General features: G+C 37.5%; 1 protein-coding gene across 1 annotated transcript in view; it reads left to right on the top strand.

The window, feature by feature from the left end:
- cxxc4 (CXXC finger protein 4) overlaps positions 1 to 25,587 on the top strand; it is a 38,288-nt gene extending 12,701 nt beyond the window's left edge. Inside the window, exon 3 of the mRNA XM_023333261.1 lies at positions 22,845 to 25,587. Coding sequence (XP_023189029.1) covers positions 22,845 to 22,889 — 45 coding nt within the window. The 3' untranslated portion in view covers positions 22,890 to 25,587. The remainder of the gene's footprint in view (positions 1 to 22,844) is intronic.
- Positions 25,588 to 26,104: the final 517 nt, after the last annotated feature.

Genomic DNA, 26,104 nt, shown 5'->3' with positions numbered 1-26,104 from the left:
AATTATTTTTGTATTTTATTTCTGCAGTTGTTTAATGTTTTGACTACAGTAAGCTATAGATATACTGTAACTGGGAAGTGTGAGTGTGAAGCTAACATCAGTTTACTGAATAAACATCAACTTTATTCAATATCCATTGAAAATCAGGAGTTGAAATGATGCAAAATTCTATGTATCAATCTTACTAGTAAATACCTTTAAATCCGAGTCATGCATTCATTCACATATTTTGGACATTGTAGGTAGGTACATATGTAGTAAAAACCAGAAATTTGTATCCACGTTTTAAAAACGTGAATGCGTTTTTAAAATGTATCCACTTTTTTAAAAGACAGAGACAAAAAATATTTTTTCTCAGTCTCACAGGAAATCAGACAAAACTTTGCTATTTGGGTCAGTTAGATTTATCAAATTTGTTTATACTTACTAAATGCCAGAATAATGAGAATGGTATCTGTTCAATCTTTTTTTGTTTCATAATTTTTCTTTAATTTCTCATGTTTGCTTTTCTATTTTGGATTTCTTCTACAGTATAAATACATGACTGTCAGGTTCATTGGTCTCTCTCTAAATCATCCTTGGATTTAGATGGATGGATGGATGGATAGATTCTTCCACACGCTTCTTACAATAGTTTGGTCTTCTAGTTCATTCCTCCCAACTGGTGTAGGTGAGTTAGTTTAGTAGTCTCCCTTGCTTGCGCATCTTTTTCACCTCTGCCCACAGATTTTCTACTGTTCTGAGATCAGAGTTTATGATGGCTCCTTCCAAACATTGACTTTGTTGTTCTTTGTAACGAATATGGTGTGTATTCTCTTTGGAGGACAAATTTGCTTAAATCATCGTCATATATATTTTATTTAACATTACCTTCATAGAAATCAAAAAGGCTAAATGCTTTCCCAAAGCAGTGTAACGTGTTTTCTTTGACATGTTTCTTCATCTTGAATTCAAAGTTCACTTAGTACATTTGAACCTCATCAGTCTAGTGCAGAGCAATTCACAAATGTTCCCGAAGAAACAATTTATTTTACCACAGCTGGTATAAAAACAATGCTGAACAGTGTATTTTGTTCCCTCGGTTTCTGTTTTTGAGACAGCAAAGTGTCCGATTAATGAGAGCAACGTGATTTATGTAAAGGTATTATAGTACAAGGTTTTCTTGAGAAAATGTTCTGTTTCTACTAATTATGCTCTGTAAGTCACAAAGCACTATTCTCTTGCTTTATCCAAACTGATTGTATCACATCCTATTATATTCTATTAAATCAAAACTCACTGAATCAGACTTAATTATTGTTGTGGTGAATTGAATCTTATCGAGTTTGTATTTACTGCTCATTTAACTTTTGTCCGTCGTACCATTGGAAGTGGATCCGTATCGCACTGGCCACAAAGCAGAGATAACCAAAAGCTTCCGGCAGGATTCCCATTCATTCCAAGACACCTAGTGAGAACTGTAAAGGGTTTTGAAAATTTATTCTAGGTTGCAATATTTTGTTGAAGGAAGGAAGGAAGCATAAAAGAATGCATATTTTTTATATGAATCTGTGTAAATAATAAGCCTTGCTTGTGTGATGTTGAAATGGACAGCGTATTTTTGTACTTGCTCTGCATCCCTATTCTGCCTTTCATTGTGTTTCTACAGTGATCTTAAAGGGACTAACTAGACGCTATCCATGGTTTAGGCTTTTCAGATGTTCTGTTTGTCAGCATCTATGACTGCAAGATCCTGAAGAGTTTTAGGGTAGACAGGGGATGATCAGGTAGGTGTAGTCAGACGATGATATATACTACAACATCATGAAGTCAAAATAATTCATTTCCATGGTGCGCCTTAAAGGGCCGCAAACAGAATGGCTCTCAGAATTCATTTATTAGCTTTTCTTAATGAATCTCTTGATATTTAGCATAACATGATGGGATTATAATTCTTATTATTAAAAATGGTAACTACAATCAAAACATTTAAATCATCATTTAAACTATATAGAATGACATCAATGGCATTTTACAGACTTTTGATCATTTATTTGCAGGTTGCAGAGATCTTTTGCAACAACATCAGGGACAGTCATGGGAAGACACAGTTATAGCTTATGTGAGACAGCTGCCAACTTATTGCAAAACCACTAGCACTTTACGCAAACAGCTCTGGTCTTTGAGAGTTGGACGCTTGTGGTGATAGCTATAACGCAACATAAATACTCACAAAACAATTGCTGTTTTCCATAAATGTTTTCAAACTGTATCAGAGAAAGAGATAATGCTACATACCTGGCTCTGCTGTTTCAGACTCAAACCTTGTGAATTAAATCTGTTTAATTCATGAGAATTAAACTCGTAGGTTTTAGACAATTTTGAGGGCACAAAAGGTGTACATTGTTTGTGTAGATAAAGACCAGAGTGCAAATATATTATTCATATTATTTATTTCTGATGTCTTAAACATACAGTCATCAAATTAGAGCTACAGATTGTTGCCTGCACAGACTACATTCATTCAGATATTTGATTTATCAGCAGCCTTGCTGCAAAACTGCAATTTTTATGTTTGTAATTGTATGTAATTATATCACATGTAGGAAATCAGGAGATGATGACCGTGTAGAGCAAAACACTTTGGGTTGCATTTATGCCACAATGAAAAATATTCCTTTACTTCCAACAAAGGTCAAAAAATGTGTTTTATTAGACAATAATATTCCTGCTTTATTCCTTTTTATGTTTATTGGGGACTTTTATTAACATGCTACAAATAACAAAATCAATAAAGACATTAGGCTTCTGACTTTTAATATTTTGTGTAAAATGCAGGCTTTGTATTGCTACAAAATTTAACATTGTCTTAAAGCTGTCATTGATAGAAGTCTGCTGACTATTGTTCACAATCTCATAGTTGTGTGCTGCACCTTTTCTCCGGAAGCTATTTTGGTTAAAAACAGACTCATGTTTTCTCCAGTTAGAAGGAGGAAATATCCAAAAGCTTAAAATGACCAGGGAAGGGGAAAAAAGTTTGTTTACTAATGTGACCTATTCAAAATAGACTGCAACAACCACTATTTACTGTGTGTGCTGGTGCATAGGAGAATCGCAGTGTACTAAAAACTGCCATTAACTGTCACTCAGTGTATTTATATAGCACCAATTCACAATAAATGTTGTCTCAAGGCACTTTACAAAACAGAGTCTCATTTTATTTCAGAAATATGCAGTCTCTTTTATCCATTCATATAGACATAAGTCAAAAATACATATTCAAATTCAATTCTAGCTATGTGTGAAGGTTTTGCATGAACCAGCCAGAGAGACGTTGATGAAAATTCAAAATATAATCTTAATTTATTAACAAAAAGAATCCAAAAATGATAAATTGGGCCCAAACTGATGTCAACATAACAAAGTACAACTCAAGTGGTAACAAAACAAACTCAAGCACAAACTGACCTCACAAACAACACATGAGGGGAACTTAAATAGTGGCTGATCAGACCATTAACACACACTAGGGGGTAATTAAACACACAAAAACCTAACAAATATTGGTCAGAATATTACTAAATCTATAAATGAAATAAATATCAGAATTTAACTAACTTTCCAAAAGAAGAAACATTAAATAAATGGTAAAATTAAACTAAAGACCAAATTTCCCCCTCCCCTGGTGAACAAATGGAATGGTCCGCTGAGGAAGTTTGACAACCATATATGGACACCAATCAGCTGGAGCTCATCTCTGATTTTCAGCCACAGGTCCAGAGGAAACTGGTAACTCAAAAGAAAGAAATTAATTTGTTATATTTAACAAAATATACAAAGAACTGACACATAAAGTTAACTAAATGGGTGCACAACAAATAGTTAACTAAAGAGTCAGACTAATGAAAACAAATTTAAAGATAAAAATCTAAACTACTCACTAATCAATATATAAAGTAATATTAAGGGAAAACAAAAAACCATTACCAATAGTGTCTGCGTGTGACAGTTGGGACAGCTGTCACACTATGAAACAATGCAGTCAAGTTTAGCTTATTATGGCAATTGATTAAACAGTTTCTAAAGAGACCAAGCCTACTCTATCAAAGTGTTGACTTTGTATTAATCCCTGGGTTGGGTTTTAAGAAGATAGAACAGACACAAATACACAATGAAGCACTAGTCCAGAACCACGTTCTTCCGGGTTGTGTTTAATTGCGCTATATGTTTCTTTTAAATATTCTTTTTCTGTCTGTAACATTTATTCTGGTCAGCATACTCTTAGTACCTCTGTACCCTCCCTGTATACAATACATGTGTTCAAAAAATAGGGATGATTTTTTTTAACACATTATCGAATTTTCGCAGTTAAACTGGAGCTCTCATATAAAATCAAACTGTATTATTATTTCTTTTCTCGTTTGTTTTAATCAGCTGCCTTAGTGTGAAGCAAAGTGAAAGGTTTGTGTGTTTAAATTAAAAGAGAGCAAATGACAGGTGGCTCCGTGGTATTCAGTCTGGAAATAGTGACGTGGATGAGGTGAATTTGTGACTGACAAGTTGTGATGAGAGAAACTGGTCAATGCGGTTTAAGCACCTCCATTTCTGCAAGTCAAATCCTCGCAGGCTGCCACCTCGTCTTTTGTGGCTCTGGTCTCAGGTTATGAATATTTCATGATGAGCATCTGACACCATGCCCAGAAAGATATTCCTTCTTTTTTTTCTCTAAGATGCCCTGAGGTTCAAGTGTGTCATAGAGGTGTGAAGTCACCCTGTGGTCCGCAGGCAACGGATAGGATTTATAATGCCACAATCAGGTGGATTAATTTTTTTCCCTCTTGACTACAGCGGTGGGAGATTCTCCCCTCGTTCAGCTGTTCGACCACTGTGCCGTCCGCAGTTTGTTGACATTCCTTAAATGCACTGTCTGAGGTGTTCTGTAAAGGCGAGAGAAGTAATTTCAATCAGTTCAGAGGGCAGCCTGTGTCTTTTCAAACTGTGACCAGTTTCCCTGTCTGATTATTGTTGAGTAGCAATGACTTGGCAGTGTGGGAGTCTCCTTGGACTAGCTCTGTATTAAATTGTTGATCCAGGTTTTGCTTTGTGTTCTAGCTTCATCAGAAACCGTTTGAGTTAAAATATTATGCTTTACAGTTTATATCAGCTGGCTTTCTTACTTATTTCTCAATAAGTAACTATTTTAGGATTTTACAATTACTTATTTATTCAACATTATCACCACTTTGTAATGCAATGTAAACCAAGGTTTAAAATTGACAAAACAGTTCAAACTTAGCATACATCAGCAAAACCTCCTTTCACTGAAAACCCAAAACTGAGTAAAGCTGAAAATTAAAAACTTTGATATTGAAAAATAGAGTTGGTCCTGGCTTCCAAGCACTTCCCTAAAGTTTTAAGTCTGTTGGTTTGTGTGTGCTGTAAGGGGAAATCCATCAGTGTGTTTAACTTTTTAAGATTAAATGTTAAACTAGCCAAGGATCAAAAAATCCATACAAATTTTAGGAATTTTTATTTTTTTAAAATGAAAACTGTACAATTTCACTTCCACGTAACAACACTACTTTGTCTTGGTGTGCTCCATGAAATCCCAATGAAGCACATTGACGTTTGTGGTTCTGACAAGAAAAAAATTGCAGGTCATTATGTGTGCTTGGTTTTTCCCAGGACACTTTACATGGGCGCTGCATGTGTTTTTACTGAGGCATACCAGGACGTTTTCACCAGGGAAAGAGTAACCCACACAGAGGAAATGTTATCAGGTGAACCCAGTGGGTTGGTCCTGAAGGTTTGTCTAAAGCTGTCTGCCAGAAAAGGATGTTGATCAACATATTGCATTAAAATGACAAAGACTCAAAAAAAAAAACAGAATCGCAAAATAATCCATTAGGTCAGGGAACAGGGTGTGTATGGAGTTAAAACGCAAGCTGTGACAAATCGTTGTGTTCCTTATAAATTGTGATGAATTTCCAGTCAGATTTACGGTTTGATAGAGGTGTACTGGAAAAGCAGCGGCTAAAGTTGGGTTTGAGTCCTGACACTGGCTGCATGTTTTCAGCCCTTCTTTCTTTGCCCATTTCCTGTCTGGTGACTGTCAATAAAGGGCACTAGTGCCGGAAGAAATATTTCATATGAAGGTAAAGCTGCATAAAAACCAATACAGTCGAGTTTTTTTACACCAACCTTGGTATTATAAATGTAAGCTTTCATAATAAACCACTAGTCAAACAAAACCTAAGTCAAGGGCATTTAGGATAAGCAGCACTACGTAAAACTAAGCGAAAGGCAACATGAAAAGCCATAAGAATGATGTAAAACCAATCATGTTGATATTGGACATTTAACTTAATACCAACTAATTCTTAAACTTCGATTACTTCTTGTTAGTTAGACACACATTTTTTATTAACATTGACTTCTTGTCGATAATAATGACAAGATAATAATGTATAATAATAATGATGGTAATAATTCTGCTATAACTATTGTGCTGCAGAAGCCTCACTGGGAAGTGTGGTACTTAGTGAAAGCTAATATTTTGTGTGTTTTAAAATTTAATTTCCTGAAATGGAGCTTTTGTTATTCACCGTATTTCAAGAACAGATTGCTTTAACTCTCATTTACCTGAGCAAAATTAAACTTTGCTTCAGCTGTGTGTATCTTCCAATCCTAACCTAAATATTATGTTGATTTACTCTAAATATGCAGAGATTTGCGTGTGGACCCTCCAAGTTTTAGGACTCCCACACAGATGCTAAGAAATCTGCTCTAAACAAGACGACCCGCTCCTACTTTGCATTTCAATTTAACATTTCAGAGAACTGGCAGCATGTTGCCTCGCTTAGCCCTCGCTTCGTTACACCCACATGGTTTGTCGTTGTGCTGGCTGACGACTTTCGCTGTTCAAAGAGCTGCGACTTGGCTGGGAGATTGGGGATTTCCAGACCGGATCCCTCAGGTAGCCAAACTGCTCCTCCCTTACGCCTGTCCTAGAACACCTTTCTTCCTTCCTGCTCACGCTGCTCTAATCTCCTGTCTTGGAAAGACCTCCACACTCTATTTTATTTACAAAAATACTTTAATTTACAGGTGATGCTTTGATTTCTTCCAGCCTACATTCATATGGGTCTGAATTTTAGGTAACTAATTAAATTATCTGGAATAATGCTGCAATTTATTTAAAAATATTTGTAGCACAAATATCTTTTAAACAACCGAGGTTGGATGTTACCTACATGAAGGATATTTCTACTTAATGTTGGAAATTGACTCCAAATCCCCAAATCTTTCCCCCAGAAAAACTGCCACAGAGCGACCTTTCACCTGTATGTGTTCCTGTAGAAAACCTACAAAAATCAAACACATTTTTTTTTCTCCTTTCCTTCTCAAAGTGAAAGTCTTTTAACCAGCTGCAGCCTTAATCAGAGCTACATATTTTTATCCATTTTTACGCTTCTCTGCAGATTTTTTGCATAGTAGAAAAACTCACTTTTATGTTGAAAAACTTAAGATGCATTTTATTTATTGTAAAGTGTGTTGGGTATGTATGTGTGGCTTACCACGACTATTTTGTCGTACATTATATTTATATGCAATGATGCAAAAGGGAAAAAAGAGACATTCTGACCCCTACATTTGCTCTGCTGCCAACCAGTGGTTAAATATGTAATTTCATTATATATATATATATATATATATATATATATATATATATATATATATATATATATATATATATATATATATATATATGTGTATATATACTTGCTCTCTCACAAGTTAGAGCAATTGTTTCAAGATCTAACAATAGTTTATAGGGGATAGTTTGGAGTTTGGGAGGGAAAGAAAGGAGGGGAGAACAAAAAGTTTTCAGTAGATGTTTCAGAGTATCAAAAAAACACCTTAACAGATTATGTTCAGTACCTGAGGAGGGTTTGGATCTTATTGTATCACCTCTCAAGGAACCTGCATTGGTCTCTAGACTTGTGATTCTATCTTCAAGCTTGGCTGGCGGAAAAGAAAATCTCCAGCACAACAACAGTTTCAACAGAAACGATGGTCACTTGGTAGCAGGGTGCAGCTGCTTGTGCAGCCCAGATTGATGGATGCAAATTTTTTCTGGTAAAAATTAAGATCAGGAAGAAATCAAAATCCCACTTTTAAATATTCTAAAAACCTCATTCTAATTTGGTATTTCAATAAACCATTTGTAAAATATTTTTGTTTGTGCATCATAAGAAGCATAGTATTACTAAACAACTTCTGATGGTTGAGAAATATTAAAGGCCTTTAAAAATACTGTTTAAGGTAAGGTAACTGTTACGGCCCTGGGCCTTAATGGCTGGGTTGCAGGTGTCTTGTCTGTCTTTGTGCTCCTCCCCTTTACAGGTGCTGCTGATTTTATTCATTTGGAGCACAGAGCATTTAAACCTGGCTGTCTCCACCTTCTGGGTCGCCTTCAGCGTCCACTCTTCCTTGATGCTTGCGGTGTTTTGTTGCCAGGCCTCAGCTCCCCTCCTTTTGCACATTTGAGTTTGTTCTTGTTTTTGCACTTCAACAACTCCATATGCACTCATACATCACATCCAAACAGTTGCATTACACCACTGATACTGACATCCTCAATCCATTGTTGTTTGAGTTAATAAATATTCCTTTTTTATGCACTTTAATCCCTGCATGGTCTCCCGTTATTGTTATGAACTTGAGCCAGTCGTAACAGTAACATTTTTCAGTACAGTTTAAAAGTTACATTCACACATAACAATATACCACAGTTACTAAGCATTTTTCAGTGTTATATGGGACTTCTTTGTGAATATAAGTAGAGCAGAAAGGACTCAGGCTTTGTTACTGGGCAAATATTGTGTAAATGGGCGTGCGTGGGCGTGTGTGTGTGAAGTTTGGTGTTTACATACACTGCCTCTCATATGTGTTTTATATTTGCACAGAAGGTTTAGCATAAGAAGAAAGTTAGCAGAGTAGTTGAGTTGCTTTTTCTACTTTGTTGTCACCAGAGAGAGATGGGGATCTTGGTTTGAAAACTGAAAGGCACACACATCCCATCTGTTCTTTTGTTACTGACTGACTCTTAAGGAATAAAAAAAACAACTGAAATATGTCAGATGAATAGAAAAATATAAAAAAAAAATAATATTTGAAATGCATGTATTCTTTACCTATTTTGCACTAGTACTAAATGATTAATACAAGACTCTCAACAGTTGTTGCTAATTATGAAAAAGATGTCTAAAAATGTCTGAAAATGTGTTTTTTATCCTTTTTTCCAGCTCAGTTTCCCAGTTTAAATCACAGTTCTTGTTGAAATAATCGTTTTTTTTATTATTATTATCGTGGGCTTGTTTAGCTAAGTGGTTATTTTTTCGTAGCAATATCCCAATTTATACAGGTAAATGTACGTAGATGTGACTTGAATATCATGTTCTCTTATCTTTTCCACTTTGAAAAGTACTATGAAAATTGGGCCTATAATATACAGACACCAGAAAAGCAGCAAGTCATGGATTTCTAATTAAAAAGTTCTGTACAGTGAAGTGTAAATGACAAAAATCCTCCAGTTACATTTGTCAATCAACGAATAAATGTTAACTACTGAACTGCTGATTTAGTAAAAATCCTCTCAATAGATTGTTGTCCTCGCTGAATAAATGTAGCGAAATTGACTGTTTAATTTTTTTTGTGTGGGATTATTTTGGTGAAGTAGAAGATAATTTCATTTTTGGGGCTTTTTATACCTTTTTCCTGGGGATGTCAAAAAATTTTGAGGGGAGTGTGATATTCAACTGAGGAAAGTTCATCAACAATGTTATGTTAAGCTACGCAATTAATGTAATAGCCAAACACTAGATATAACCAAATTATCTATTTATTTTTAAGGTAAATAATGGAATTGCAGAGCATATTCTCTACAACTGCATATTAATATTCATATTCATAGATAATTATAACAGAAACTGCATACAATTTGAATGTAGTAATAAGAACAAATATATGATATTATTTTCACCAATCTTCACCAATACAAAACTCTAACAAAACTCTTAAAGGTCATGTATATCTTTTGTAAAGGATCTGTTTACATCCTCATTTGTTAATTATCCTGTTGATGTCTAAGTTTTATGGCTTTTTTGAGTTATACTGGTTGGTGTCTGCATGCATTTTGTCCTCTCTTATCTCTGGTTTAAACTTGTTCTCCTAACTGTGGCGTATCTGACTCAGCGGGGGTTCTGCCATTGCCAGCAACTGACACATTTCTGCTGTGACATTACTTATTGTGGTTCAGCTGCTTTCTTTCTTAGCTTGGATTTCAGGATTTTTTTTTAACAAAGTATTCTCTCTCTATCTGGCTCGTAAAGAGTCATTTTTCAGTTCAGGCTCAGAAATACCGGGTCCATTCCATTTCATTGCCCACTTAATGCAAAGCCACTCCTATTGCGGGGTAGCGAAATATACGTCCTACAGGAATAGTGCGCTGTAATTACATTCCCTCCCATTACCGTACAGAGGCTGCGAGTCACACTGATCTCAGCCTCCAGCAGCACTTTGCCATATGGTCTGTCGGCGCTTCGCGGGCGATATTTGGCGAGACTCTTACTAAAGGTCAAATATCAAGTCAGGGGACTGTGCCGAAATTGCATCTAGGCTAATTGCTCTCTCGTTCACTGCCTCCTCGTTTATCTGCTGCCCCCTCTCTCTCTCTTCCTCTGCCGCTGAAGTAAGTAATCTGCTTTAGGATGGTTCTGAGATGGAGATGGATTTGGGTTTTCCTTCATTGCCCCTCAGCCTAATCTCCCCTCTGTGACCACCCCTCCTCCCCCAGCCATAGCTCTTAAGCACACCATCATAAGCCATTCCTCCCACCATCCATAAATGCCTAGTCAGCAAAAATCACCCAAATTCCTCATTACTCACAAACATCCGCAGTACACTTAGCTAGATTTGCTTGAAAGGATGACTTGTTCAAGGCTAGGCATTGCATTGTAGCCACATCATGGTACCGAGGCGTAATAAGGACACTTATGGATCTCTTATCAGCGGACATCTACACATTGACTGTGTTCACTTGGGATGCACAGATGTGAATGGGATGTGAATAAAGACAATGTTTGTTTCCAAGGAGTCGGGCTGCTTTGAAATGTTTCTCAGCAGTTCTGGAGCTTTTTCAGTGGAATTGAGCCACCTAATGCTGACGGACCAAAGAGGAAAATGGAACAAACCTGTGTTGTGTCTGCGCAACAGACGATTTAGCAAAGAACCTATCTTTAGGCAGTTCCTTATTATAAACATTACTTGTCACAGAGGTATAATTTCTTCCCTCTCTGCATTTAATCTATGAAAAACTCAGAAGACCACAGACGGCAGACATGAAATAGCATCTTAGTTCCAACAAAAAGTATCCTGAAAAGCTCTTAGATGAAAACATGGCAAACTGTAAATAGTTAATATTGCTGGTTTCTGCATGAATATTTTTAAGGTCCTGACTTTCAGATACTTTTAATATATGGTAGTTAGATTATTACAGCCCACTTTGCACTTGGCCACTTTCTCTTCAAGTACTAATTGCAAAGATGCTGTGATGGTCAGATTGGAGAAAAACAATTGTGAAAAATCAACCAAAGTCCAAATAGATTGTTTTTATTTGGACTTTGGTTGATTTTTCATAAGCAATCAAAGATAAGAAAGCTTTGACAGTTTTGTGTTATGACCACCTTAGAAGATTACAAGATAGTCTGGCTCCTTGGAACCAAAACATGCTGAAATAATGGGAGGTTTAAACATTTTTCATTGTATTTCATCCAAGTAGGACTGCAATGTAGAGAACAGAGTAGTGTGGTGTTGCCGCTCCTGCAGCTGTTGCTCGTAGCCTAAGAGAAGCATGCCTGAGCAAGGGGCTGCAGGCTGGTAACCAGAGATGATACCCTGACTAATTTAGACCTCATAGTGGGCTGTTCACCTTGTTTTGCTCTACAATGAGAGGAGCATACCTGGCACTTGAAAACTACTACTAACTTTGGTGAGTGTCGATTATACATTTCTGTTTTGGTCTGTGTTTGAGAATCAGAATAACAAATAAATGACGAATGAAATAAAAACATTACTATACCAGTAACTATATAAAGTTACTGGTATAGTAAGTATACACCCCTCAGATATAAAGGGGTGTATATCTTTAAAACTTGCAGCTACAAATCATAGTAGTTAATGCTTTACTCTTCAGTGTTGACAATTTGCTCACAGTGCTTGTTACTAAAGCACTGCTGTCCAACGATGATGCTACACTTAGCATTTGCTTCACATATGTCTGTATTGATTCTACACTAAAAGGCCATTTCACAGAATTTGTTGTGCTTGAGCTGCATTTCATCCTCTCTCGTTTAAACCCTAACATGCTGAGAGATAATAAAAAGCATAGCTTTAAATAACAAACTTGAATTAGGCTTTGTGACTGTTTAGTCACTGTAAAACAAGATAGATTTGACCTCTTGTTGGAAGAAAAAGAACAGACAGACAGAAAGGGGGCTTTAGCAAGAAAACAGACGTGTGATAATTCTACACTCAAACAGATTCCTTAAATATTATATCATATAAATGAAATCATTTTTTATTTATGGACACATAAAGGAACCAAATTCAATATTTTTCTGGCACTAGGGCAACCTTAAAGCTTAATTGTATCCACCTCCACTACATTATTGTCAGACAAATATTGTCTATCATGCCGTTTATCAAGTTGGATGCTCTGTCAGATTCTTACTAAATGGCATGAAGGTGTGTTATTTTTTCTCAAGGTGTATCATAAAAATTGTCTTATCATCCCATGCTTGTCTAATACAATACAGTTTTTAGTTTAGATTGTTGATAGTGTCCTGTTATTTAGAATTGTTGTAGATTAGGTGACTTCCAAGCTAAGCTATTACACCCTAAAAACTTGCCAGGTTGTTGCTAATGTAGATTGTACAGCAAAAACAAATTAAAAATGCTCTGTTAAAAAATCTTCAAGTTTTATTAATGAAAAACAAGTAAAAATTATTTAACTGATAAAAAAAATTGTCTCTTTGAATCACTTTTGCAGGTAACAAACTGAAAAAATATTTTCATGTTAATACAATCAACTTACAAATGTACAATTGTTTTTGTGGAGGTCATTCAGTGATTTTTAGCAACTTTTTGGATAATTGAAACTGCTTCCCTTACTGAATAGCTTCCTTTAAACTGTTTGTCAAAGGCCTGAATTTACTACCAAAGCAGAGTCTGTCAGTGCTTTGATGTGATGCTGCATTTTGGCCACCGTCACGTGAACGCCTAGATGAGTCCCACCGCGAAGGTGGCCTTGGAGAAGAGCCTCTCATAAATGGCCCTCGGGTGGCTGGGATACCAGTGACAAGGCTCCAGATGAGATTTCAACCCCTCCCACCAGCACCGGTGAGCTCTCCAGGTGATGGATTGCGATACCTTCTACATTTGAGCTCGGCAACGCCCCAATATTTTTGCAGAATAAAGTGACAGGATATGTAAAACACATCAGTTAAGGGTGACTGCACCCCAGAACCCCTCCCAGCACCACCACTACCGCTCGATCAGCGCTGGATGGAGGTCGGTCGTGAATGATTGGCTTGCTATCATAGTCCTCCCCGACTGACTGATGAAACAAATTAATTCTTGTCTCTTCCCAGTTTTCTGCTGTAAAAACAAGTTGAAATCAATAAAAGCATGGTGTCATTTGACCACTCTGGAATGATTGCAGACTGAACTTTCAGTGCCAATGACTAAGAAGTGTCGAACAATCTGCGTGTGTGTGACAGTGGTGATTATTTTTATTTTGGTTGCAGCCTGTCAGGCGACTGTGGTCATAAAAACTGGGCTCTTTCCCAGTGTGGAGTCTAATAAATAATGGACATTGTCACAGTAATGTATGGGCCATGAGTTATAATGAGCATTTGGGAACACATTGGCTCACTCCCGCTGGCTCCTATTCAACCTGCTTAATGTTACTCACTGAAATTCCTTTCCTCCCTTCTCCAGCTCCCAAATCTCTATATTATCTTCCACTTTTATTTAGATTGTTGACAAATTATTACAGTGTAAGCATTTGCAAGAAATCTTGAGAGTAAAAATATTGTACTGTCTTCATATTTATGCAAACATTTTTCACAAAAACTGCTTCAATTTCAAACAAAAAAAAATTAAACTTACTTCTGCTGCTGCTTAAATGATATATTGATTACTACAACTATACCAATGAATTTATTGCGCAGAATTCTCTAGATTCTTGCCTTTCTAAATGTTTCTAGAGTCACACCAGAGTAACAAACTGCTGTTGGATGGTAATTTCGTTAGACTACCTGTTCCAGTAACCAGCCTGCAGGCAACCGCTTCACACATGAGCCACTTCTAGCTTAATCTAGCTCCTGTACTTTCTGCACTCAGTATTACAAATATTTGTAAGTGTCTTTTTTTTCTGCCCTCTGACTGGACGTAAGCAGTCAGCTGGCAACAACAACAGTTTGTTTGTTGGTATAATTTTGAGAATGTTGATTCTTTATTGATTGTTCCCATTGTCTCTTTGTATGTACTCCTTTTTCTGTATGTTTCCATCTTTTTCCTCCCTTTGTAATCTTGAAGCATGTAAATGACCTAAATCATGTTGCCAAGGCCCTGCACAATTATATTTAGTCCATTACAATGCCTGGGAGTACATTTAGGGGAGGTAAGGGGCTCAGTTCCAGGGGTCTGCATTTATCCTGGCTTTGAATATAAGCATAAAATTCCTAAAATGTCTTTAAACCATAGGAAAGGTAATGAGAGAAATGATAACCGTTTGAAACTATAACTTTATAACTCCTTTATATAGCATAGCACCTTGAAACAAAAAGCTAAATGGGGATAAGAGAATTATATTGGAACTTCTTGTAACCTTTTATTGTACCCTGTTCATCAGTTATGGGCATTTCCACTTTATGATCCAACTGTCGGCCAACCACATAAATGACTTCTACTTTCAATTAAAATCAGACCAATTCATTTATTATTTTTATTATTATTATTTATTTTATTTTTTTTCATAATAGTTATGGCTAAAAAGCTAAATGCTGTCTCTCCAAATGTTGTTGAAATGTGTACCCACTGGGTGTTGGGGAGAGAAAATAAATTATGCAAAATTGACTTTTTTGAGCTTTATAGAATGTTATAATGTAATTTCCCATCAGACACAAATCATTGCTTTAACCAGTGATTTGATTGACAAACCCTTGAGTCTACCATTCTAATTAATACAAATAAAAAAGTTTTTTGGTGGCTAATGTGCAACATCAAGTATCAAGAAAATGATGTTTGGATTTGATTTTTTTTTTAGGGACAAAGAAAAGAAAAGCGCAGCCTATTTCCACAATGCTCCTCTGTGGAGATTCAGTCCTGAGCCAAGCACCTCACAGATCACCCCTCCCCCACATAGCTCCACCAGACTAGTGGCTGCAGAAATTAGCAAACCTCAGGAGGAAGTGTTGAGTTTATTATTCAAACTACAACATTCCTGTGAACGGTTGTAAACATCAATCTACAACATGGAGAAGCATTGTTCTGAGAGAGGATTGTTGGGAAGAGCAGGAGCTTCTTAAAGACACACAGGGCAATTTCAGGGTGTTAGGTACAACTACGAGGTGCAGTGAAAATTTCTTTTAAGAAAAATGTGCTACCTCTCTACCTGGCCCTGGCAGTCTGATTTGGCTCTGGTCCCTGCTCTCAAAACAAAAGGGCAAAATGGTCCCAGAATTTTACCCCGAATCCTGGAAAAGCTTCTCGCTATGGAAATGCACCTTTTATAGCTGGGAAAGAAATAGAAAATTCATCAGCAATTACAGGAAATTAAAAGTTTCATGATGTTATGCCTGCCTGTGTGTATGCCCTGTACTGTAGAAGGGAGGGAGGGAAGGCGGGAGGGGAGGCAGTGAAGGGGCCTTTGTGACAAGGCTGGCTGAGGGTTAGTGCCAGACATGTCTCAAGAGAAACCGGGGCACATTTGCAATCACCCTGAGTTCAAAAGGGTAATTTATTCACAGTCTGTGGTTAAAGTAGCGCTGCTCAAAATGCCAGTGGGATTGTGCTGGGAAGCAGAGCAGTTGAAACACATTATATTCATTTTTCTCTCGCTCCCCCTCTCTTTCTCTCTCTCCTTTTCTTTTCTTTTTCCCTCATGGCCCTCCACATCTCTCGCTGTTGTTTCTCTGAGCCCTGTGTGGCATCTTTTAACACACGCTGGCGAACATATTTCACTTTTACACTCATCCGCATTGACGTCCAGGCGCTGATTGAATTTTGAGGCGCTGCGGCGTCTGCCATTATCATCCTCATCGTCTTGAGTGGTTTATCTCTGGCCCCGGCGCAGAGTGACGCCAAGGCTGCAGGGGATAAGAGGAGCGGGGCTTCGGTGGGCTGGGAGGTTGAGGACATTTCATGCATTTTTATTGTTTGTGTGGATAGAAAACAGTTTGGACCTGACTCACAGGTTGGATCCTTAAGATTGCGTTTGAAGGCTTAAGTCCCCAGCAGATATGAGCACCATTTTAGTGTTTTTTGACTTTGCTTATGATTCATTCTCCCGTACGAGCCAATAATGTCTCTCCACCACCTTGCCCAAATCAGCTGACAACATGTCTGCAACATTAACGGCACCTGCCAGGTTTGGTTAGGATCACAGGGCGTCTTGGCAGCCCAGAGACCTCACACTGCCTCACCAGAATCAGCGGAGAATTATTCCACCACATGTCAGTTTTACTGTGCTGTTATCACCCAGAGCCACCGGCAGACACTTTAGGATACCCTGCCTACTGTGGCGATGTGGTGGGGTTAATTCGAGGTCTAGTGAAATTCTTCCGTCTCCTGGAGTCAGTTTGCCACTTTTTCTTGTGTGCATTTACAGCCTGTGCAGGAAATTGTCTCGTGTTCCTTTGTGTGTCGTTGCAGCCGGGTTGTTTTGTATGCTTTCCTGCAGAGGCAGCGTCATTAACATAAGGCGCAGCCACTGCTTCAGAGTCTTGATTTGAGGTAAAACCTTGGCATTGCTCCCGTGTCCCAGGTAACACGGTCAGCGCTTCCCTTCTCCTCAAGCGTTCAATTTCTCTCTTTTTCTCTAGCTTTCCTATCCCGTCTTTCCACCACCCTCCCCTCTTCCTTCCTCCCTTTCTACCAGCTGATGGAGTGATTTTGAAGGTGGGGGAGCAGACAACGCAGAGCCGGTGCTAATTGAGCCTTCTTTGTGCCTGGTCACTGCCGTGTGCTGAGGAGAGATGGCCTGGGAGTGAATCCAAGCAGCACTCAAGAGCCCCACTGGATCGATAACGCGGGGAACTTAACAAAACAGAGACATGCCGAGTGCCCGGATCAGGGTCATTATTGTCTCTGGTGAGCCGCACTTCCACCAGGGATTGATCAATGTGAGAATATGGATCAAGATAAACATTCTCGGCTCGCCTCACTCTCTGCTTTGCTTCAGCTCCCCAGGCATTACAATGCTGACAGAAATGGGTTTAAGCCTTTAAAGTGCCCCTGCAGATCCACCATGGAAGGTGCAGATGTGCATCCTCCACATTAGTCAGGTTTGCTCTCTTCAGAGTAACCTTGATAGGAAAAATTACAATACAGATGGACTAAAAATTTTACAAATTACAGAGTCTATCTAGTTTTAATTTTGAGAAATGTGTCAGCTGAGAAGTTTTTATATTAACCTAATAATTTCCTATTTACACATTTCTCATTGTTTTACCAGTGCAAGATAAAATATTCTATATGTCCAGGCAGGCAGGGAGACAGACTATTCAGCTTGCATATTGACTGTCTGGTGTTCTGGTAGAGCCGTACTGATTTATTAAAGTCTAAAAAGGTCATGGAAAGTTGTTAAGATATTCAACAGGCTAAACTTGTCTTAGTTATTTTTTATCATACAAAATACTGTGTTATGTTCTGTTCTTTATAGTATATGAAATAGGCTAAAAATGTAAGTTAGTTTTTGATTCAGATGTGATCATTTTGCAGTTATTAAACAGAAAACAAATTACGTAAACTCAAGTTTGCATAAGTTAATTACAAGAAAATAACAGTTAGTCCTACGGGTATAACAATACATCCAGCTCATGATATAATATAATACACAATATAGGGTCCATGAGGATAAAACAAGATTTTAACAATATTTTTTGAAAAAAAAACAAACAAACCCTTTTCTCATTAATTTTACTAATTAGGTCTACAAGTTCTATTTTACTGAACCCATGATTATATATATATATATATAATTATATAGTTTAGATTTTTTCTTTCGTCTTATAACTAAAGATGATAAATGTACTCTTGAGGCACTATAAAAAAACTGAGAAATAGCCCTTTAGTGTATATCCAATAGGAATCTAAACTGGTAACTTCAGCATTGCTAGAAGCTATATACGGTGGCCCAGAGGTGCAAACAACTTCAGCAAATTGAAAGCACAATTACAAATTGCAAAAGCACTACAACATTAACGAAACGGAAAGGGTATGTCCCAGTTGGAGACCTAAGAAATCGCTGATTGGACAATAGGCATGAATATGTATTCAAAGAGTCCTATTACATCACCGCCATCTTGACAGTGGCAGTGGAGAAAACGTGCTGCGTGGACAAGTTTCAACGGTTTTACTGTACAAAGTGGACCCACTGCCTTTACATAAGGTTTTTTAATTCATATCTTGAAATAGCAAATGCACATTGAATTATGGAACTGTGTTAATATGTTCATGAATACATCACTGTAAAGGTATGTGTGTGTTCATCAATAAAAACGATTTATCAGAATCAGCTGTATCAAATGTAACTATTGTGCCCCAAAACAATTAAATCACATCAAAAAGTTTGAAACGTCCTTTGTTTTTGTTTTTTGTTTTCATTCCTATATATAATAATATGTGAGAGATTGTGTCAGTGGCATTCATTAACTTGAAATACTTTGCAGAATGGCACTTTGTGAAGTTCAGTCCATTTACTTGTATTAGCTTGCTGGTAGATAAACCACTTTCAATATGGCGGATGCTATAACGTATCGCAACAACGGGCCGACCCGCTCATGCGATAACTTCCGGTTCAAAAGCACTGTCGTCCAATCAGCGATCTCTCAGGTCTCCAACTGGGACATACCCTTTCCGTTTTGTTAATGTTGTAGTGCTTTTGTTAATGTTGTAGTGCTTTCGTAATTTGTAATTGTGCTTTCAATTTGCTGAAGTGATTTGCACCTCAGGGCCACCGTACAGCTAACAGTTAGCCAGACACAGTACTTTTAAAATACTTCCAAATTATTTGTATTGTCTACCATTCTACATAAAATGTAAAGACATTGTTATCAATCCAAAATTTAACTCTAAAGTGAAGTTGACTTCAGCGTTGTTAACGGCTTACCACTCATTGTATGTTCACTGTTATGATTGTCTGGAACAAATTGTTCAGAACTTTCTCAATATGTCAGTGTTTATTTTTAGAGAAAGTGCAAAGCTCTGTTTCGCACTAAATATCTTTCATATTCTAAGATATTTAAGTTTTAATATTTGTAATGTTTTTACTGTTTACAGAAACCGTCTCTGTGGTGGCTGGTGTTTTAACAAATAGTGCACTGTAACACAAACCTGAAGTGAAATATTACTTTGTGTCCAGGATGTGTGGGGTCTGCAAAGATGTTAGCTCCCCTTTTCCTGTCCCTACACCTTTAGCCCTGGATGGAGGGAATGTGAGCCCTTAAGATCCTCTCCACAGACCTAATGTTTGTTGTAGTTTGGACTTGTCCTGTTTTGTGGATGAGCCACACAGTGAAGGATAAACACAGGACAGACTGAACAATGGTAGTGTAGATGATGACCATTGGCTCTTGGGGAAGGTTGTACATCTTGAGTTGTCTATACACATAGAATAGAGTGTCTAAGTTTGAGGGCTCAAGTCCCAAGAAAGGGTGGTTGCTATGAAGTGGAAATGATCAATAGTAGTAGTGTTGAGAATGGTGATGGGAGGAAGTCCACTGTCATCTCTATGATCTTTAGTGGGTTTAGCTCTGGGTGATTCTGACAGCACCAGTGAACCATCACTGTCCTGGAGAGGACCAGTAACAGTGGTGTCATCTGCAAATTTTAAGAGTTACATCCTGAGTAATTTATGTAAATAGAGAACAGGAAAAGCTAGAGAAAACTGCTGGGGTGTGCCAGTGTTATTGGCTCTTGTTTGAGATAAGATGCTTTTTACCTGTTGCTGCTGGTCAGTTAGGAAGCTGATGATCTACTGACAGTCACTGTGAACTGGATTAGCTTCGGGTGGAGGATGTTTGGGTTGGTGGTGTTGAAGGCTGATCTGAAATATAACAGTAATCCTACATTATAACGTTATGCAACATGCGGTGAAATAAAGATGAAAAAGATAAATAATGAAGGCATAGCAATGTTTCTTTGGGAAACCACATTTTTTCAACAGACTACTGAAAATGCTGCCCCTCAAAAGCTTAAAAAGTGATAAAAGTTTCTTCAGTGTAACTGACTGTTGTTAGCTAGCTGGTGTTGTCAAAAGAGCAGTCTTAGATTGGTCCTTCAACACTACAGAGCAAGAACTCAACTACTTCCTTTCCTTCTTCAGTACAAGAGTCAGTACACAGTCCAGCTCAAATAACTTGTTTTAAAATAACAGACATACAATACAGTAGCATCTTAATAATAGCTTGAACTCCCTTAAATACATAAAATCACTCATTGCCAGCAAATTCAGAGCGGTTCTAGAGACGGAACTTTTTTTGCCGAGAAATATTGTTTCAATATCTCGACATCTTGTGTCACAAGATCTTGTTGCCTCCTTACTAAAATGTTAAAGCCACTACAGCATATATTAAACTAGAGTAACAATGCAGCCACATCTCTCTATGGAAGAAAATCTATCCATAAAATATTTTTTCTTTCGTCATACTTTAGAAGATTTCAAAAAATGTCTAGACAGTTCCTTTTATTCATGTCACTGAGACATCCTTTCTGTTATTCTGCCTCTGTAAAAAACAAGCAAAATTCACATAGTAATTTATTAAACTGCATAGAAAGTGACAGATGTAAATGAATAGAGTCACAGTGACATGCAGCAATAATCAGCTCATTGCTATTAGGTTAAAAAAAAAAGAAGAGTAAAAAAGGTCGACATTAGATGTGTGAGAACATCTTGACTGCTTCAAATAAGATGGTGTTTCATTTCCCTCATGGATTTAAATTGGTGACGATGGGCCCCTGCTGCTCTGGGCTCCTCTGTTACTCACTTGGAAGGATAATAATAATTGGTTAATATGTTGTGAATATATGGTAAATGGTTTTTACAGAATGTATGCACTCGAAATATGTGAGGAGCTTTTGTTGTCCATTTGAACAGACAGTTGTAAGTTGTGTCTTGGAAGAACTGCTTTTTAAAGAAACTGACACAGCCGCAGTGATCCAGTCTTAACTCTTTCACAAGTAGTGGGATGTGTTACCCAGGATGATTTGTCGGAGGTATCATGATCAGAGAAGATGTGTGCAGACATTATTTTTGCTGTTGCTCAGGTTAATTAATTTTAGGATTTAGTTGCATGGTTGCAGTGCCAATCACAGAAATAAGTAACCTTCTGTTGCAGTAGCTTCTCACTCCATAAGATTTAAGAAAAATGCAGATTGTAATTTGGGTACATTTATTTAGTGGGAAAAATGACTGAATATTAATTAATAAAGTTGTGTCTAACTTAGTTGTTTTGTACAATGACTGGCACTGCTCAAAATTAATCTAAAATGAATCTAAAACTTGCAAGTTTGCTCTATGCAAACTTACAAGTTTAGGTCACAAATAAAACACTTTCTTTGATCCATTTTAACAAACATTATCTCAGAGGTGTATTTTAGAAGCTGACCTTTGATAATCAGAAATAAAACATATAAGATTCACGTAAACCAAATTTTCCAACATCACAACTTTTAATTTTTTTTGTGTAATAGTAATTTAAGAACTTTGAATACCTTTTAATTTGCAGTCACACATACAGTACAGCTCAAACTGCATTGATTACACTAAAGAGCAGTCTCATCAAACCCTAAATACCAAGCAGAAAACAAACAAGGTTAGCAAGTATGCTTGGTCAACAGCCTGTGAACTCAAGGATAATGCTACAGCCGTCATCAGCCTTTAAGGAGCCACCAATGACACTTGGTATTAAAATGTCAAATTGCCCCTTCCTAAAGCTAAAATGATTTTAGTTGTGATTATGCACCATTTCCCCTCTGTTAACCCTCTTCCCTCACACACTCTCACACATACAAAAAAATATGCTAATTGGTCACGGGGATTGGTAGGAGACTCTGGTATTTCACGTCTCTGACTTCTAAATGAGTTTCAGGACACGCGGCATGGAGGTTTTTAGAGAGAAGGAGGTGGGGCAACTGCTGGTGCGGGCTCAAATTGAAATGATGCTCTGTTCCCCCTCACTGCGGCTCCAGCTCACAGTAATTAAATGCCTCATTGTTGCTCCATGGGAATTTGTATCGAATGTTTCATCCAACGTAATGATTATTTGGGTGTGGGTGGGACGTGCATGTAATCACCTTGGCTGGCTCTCTGATGGAACACTTGGTGGTCGGGCTTCAAGTGCCTTCAGGGTTTTTACTTTACTCAGACTGTTTCTAATTGTTGAATTAATAAAAAAAACAAAAAAAAACCTCTGCTTTCAATTGCGTTTGAAATTTCTGAAGGCTTCCTGCTTTTGACCTTCACTTGACCTCAGAGCCCACAAATTAAAACCTCCTTCTTCACATTTTGTCTCTCACAGAGGACGCCGGTAAACAACGGGGAAGCTTTTCGGTGGTTCTTTTAGAAAAATGAGAAGTGGACCTCCATCCAGCAGCAGGAAGACAGGCAGGACTCTTGACTGTCTGCCAGGAGAATTTCATGGACACACAGCACGTAGCGCGGCCCAAACATTTTTGAAGAGGACGCAAGGAGAAAAAGTGGACAGACACAAAGATAAACAAAAACATAATGGTGTTGTTTTAACTCTGTAATTTCCTTTTTTCCTGTGTAATTATTGTACCTTTTGACAGTATCATTATGTATATTTTTGGTGTCTATGAATGTGTTTTCAGTGTCGTGGCTGTAGGTTTTACAGCCAGCCCTGTGTAAAGAACTCAAACAGACAATCATACAAACACACTGAATCTGACAAAACGAAGAGGCCACAAGAATCAATTATCAAACAAACACCTGTCACTCTGGAGCAATAACTGAGCCTATTGATCATTCCTCATATTCACATTTCAGTAACATTTATTCCCCAAACTGAGTCATATTCTAGGATTGTCTTTTAACTCTGTTTACACTCTAAAAACTGCTGGGTTAAAAAACAACACTAAATTCAGGTTATTTTGCTAACACAGTCTTGGGTTAAATACGGAGTGATCTAAACTTTGGTTGATTTAACAAAATCGGGTGTCTCCAGTGTCTTTACACTGGAGTAGGTTTTTAACTGAAAAGATTGGTTAAAAGGACAAATGTTTCAACGATAACAAAGAGGGGGTTGAAATGATAAATTATAACCTGGATATACAGTACATCCTTCATTAAAAATGATCAGATGAGGAGTATCAATCTTGTGGAAAAAAAATATTTGGCAAATGTTATTTACATTTAAAGGAATGTCAAAATGTTTTCATACCAATAACTATTGGGGAAAAATATCAGCATTACAGCAATCAGCTCACTCTTGTAAGTGCTGACCAGCTTTTTGCACATTTCCAGTGATATCATTGATGACGAGCGCCAAGTGTTTGAAAAGGTCTCCTTACGATAACCCTAATCTTTAGCTCCCTCCACAGGTTTTTGATGAGATTCGAATCAGGGGATTGGCTGGGCCATTTCAAAATGTTAGTTTGGCTTCCAGCCAGAAGAAATATATTCAGAAAAGCAAAAGAAAAAAAAACTTTTTGTGTTATTTTAAGACTTGCTTAATCCACCAGGGGTGCAACTACTGTTGGATAACTTTATATAAACAGTATAAAAAGGACCTCTCCATTCGATTTTATGACGAGGTCTTTGGTCAAAGTGGGTGTGTTGAACATACCCATTAGCTTGAGCTAACTACTTGGCAACGAACAGGCTAAATGTGTGCCAAGTAAAAAACCAAATCTATATGGGACACTTTTTTCCTCAGTACATAATTGCTTAAAACTCAAAAATTAAACTGAACGGTAGAGTATCATATATGAAATAAATATGTTAAATCAAGATAAATAATAAAAGCAGTTTACCTATTTAATTTTACTTTTTGACCAATTGATTGGCCAAAGTGCAGTCTTAGCAGCTAAAGGGCTAGCATTGCATTTAGTTATCAAGTTTCATCTCCAGTGTTAATCATTAACACAAAGCATTGACAGCAACAGTATAATCACAGCTATCAGGTTGTCATGGTATGTAAACCTTGACAACAATAATAATATTGACAGTAATAATAATATTGCCTCACTATTTACATGTATTTACACAAAATAAAATGAAAAGAAAGACATTGTTAGGATCCATGTCACTACAACAATACTGATGGGTGATGACCTTTTAATTTCCAGTTCAGTTTAATTTTTCATTAGCTGAAATCTTTCCAAACAACCAAATTTGTCTTACTTGTAAGCAAATCAAAAGCGTAGTAGCCTTCTGACCAGCAGGGCACCGGCAGCATTCGGGGGAGCAACAGCACTGCGTTACTATACAATCAGTGCCAAAAGGTCTGATCACTGGCACTTTCTTTGGCAAATTATAATGTTCTAGAAATGATACACCTGAAGGTTTTTAGACAATTATTTAATTTTTTTTTTGGATACACTCCTTATATGCTCATATCTAATCTCTTTGCCAGCCTATGAAACTTGGGTCATGATTTCTGATTTTCTAAAACCATTCAACTTTTGTTTCAACAATTGAGTTAAGAAATAACCCAGCAGTTTTTGTGTGTGTGTAATGTTAAAACCACTTATACCAGTGTGAAGGTGGCAGCAGGCATGGGGACTGACTTGTGTGGACACACTCCAGAACAGGGCACATTGTCCTGCATTAGTGAGCTGCACTTCTAATTGTTAGTATCAGCACCTGATACTTAAATGCTGACAGAAGGTCATATTCCCCTAGATAATTCAACCTTTTATTTCTCACAAAACTACACCAGTTGTTATATCTTTTTGGTACCGTTTTGTTTGGGGTCACTGAAGGTTAATATGAAAGCTGGAAGAAATCCCAGAGAAGTACTGTAAACTACGGTGGAAAATCTGGAATTAAATGCGAAATGGTAGACAGATTTTGCTCTGAAGCTAAAGTATAGTCTGGACTTTTCTTCAGTGGAGTAAAACAGCAGTCCAGTCTACTGCAAAGCGGCATTAAAACATTCCAAAAAACAAAGTTATTCAATAAGTTACTCATTGTCTGAAACCCTATTGTTGCATGTGTAAATGTGTTTTTGGTTTTAAAGATTACTAAGAATTTGTATATTGTTGTTGTGATGCTTTTATGTGTTAAAATAAAAAAAAAGAGCTTCAGTAAAGAAAAAATATTTATTTGGACGGAAAATATTTGATACACAAGATGGAAATAAAGACAAATTTAATAGATGAGAAGAACAATCATCAAAGATCCTCCGATGGCGGCTTTCTATGCGGCTGGAACGTATCCCCAACAATAACAATCTGAAGGAGACAGTAGAAATGTAACAGCTTTGGTTACCTCCCCAGTCACGTATTCCCTCGAATACTAAAATGTTGCATGAAGACGAGCGGTTCCCAGAGGCAGCAGACTTTAAAGGACTTGTGAAATCCCGTGTGGTTTGTCACGCTGGAATGCTCTTGGGGGGTGGGGGGTGAGGATGGGTGGGATGGAGGGATGCCAGGAAGCAAAAGAGAGGAGGGTGGCTGGTAAGGTGGGAGGGTGAAGCAAGACAGGCTCCTGAGATAACGTGAGCAACTGAGTGATGGCAGGGTGTTTGAGTATCAGGGGAAAGGGGGGGGGGGGTGTAATAATGCTCAGGGAGGAGGTGGGGGGCAGCAGTGGGAG

The sequence above is a fragment of the Xiphophorus maculatus genome, chromosome 5, assembly GCF_002775205.1.
Source record: "Xiphophorus maculatus strain JP 163 A chromosome 5, X_maculatus-5.0-male, whole genome shotgun sequence".
NCBI lineage: Eukaryota > Metazoa > Chordata > Actinopteri > Cyprinodontiformes > Poeciliidae > Xiphophorus > Xiphophorus maculatus.
The sequence above is the reverse complement of the archived record's forward strand: the minus strand, read 5'-3'. Positions and strand labels throughout refer to the sequence as shown.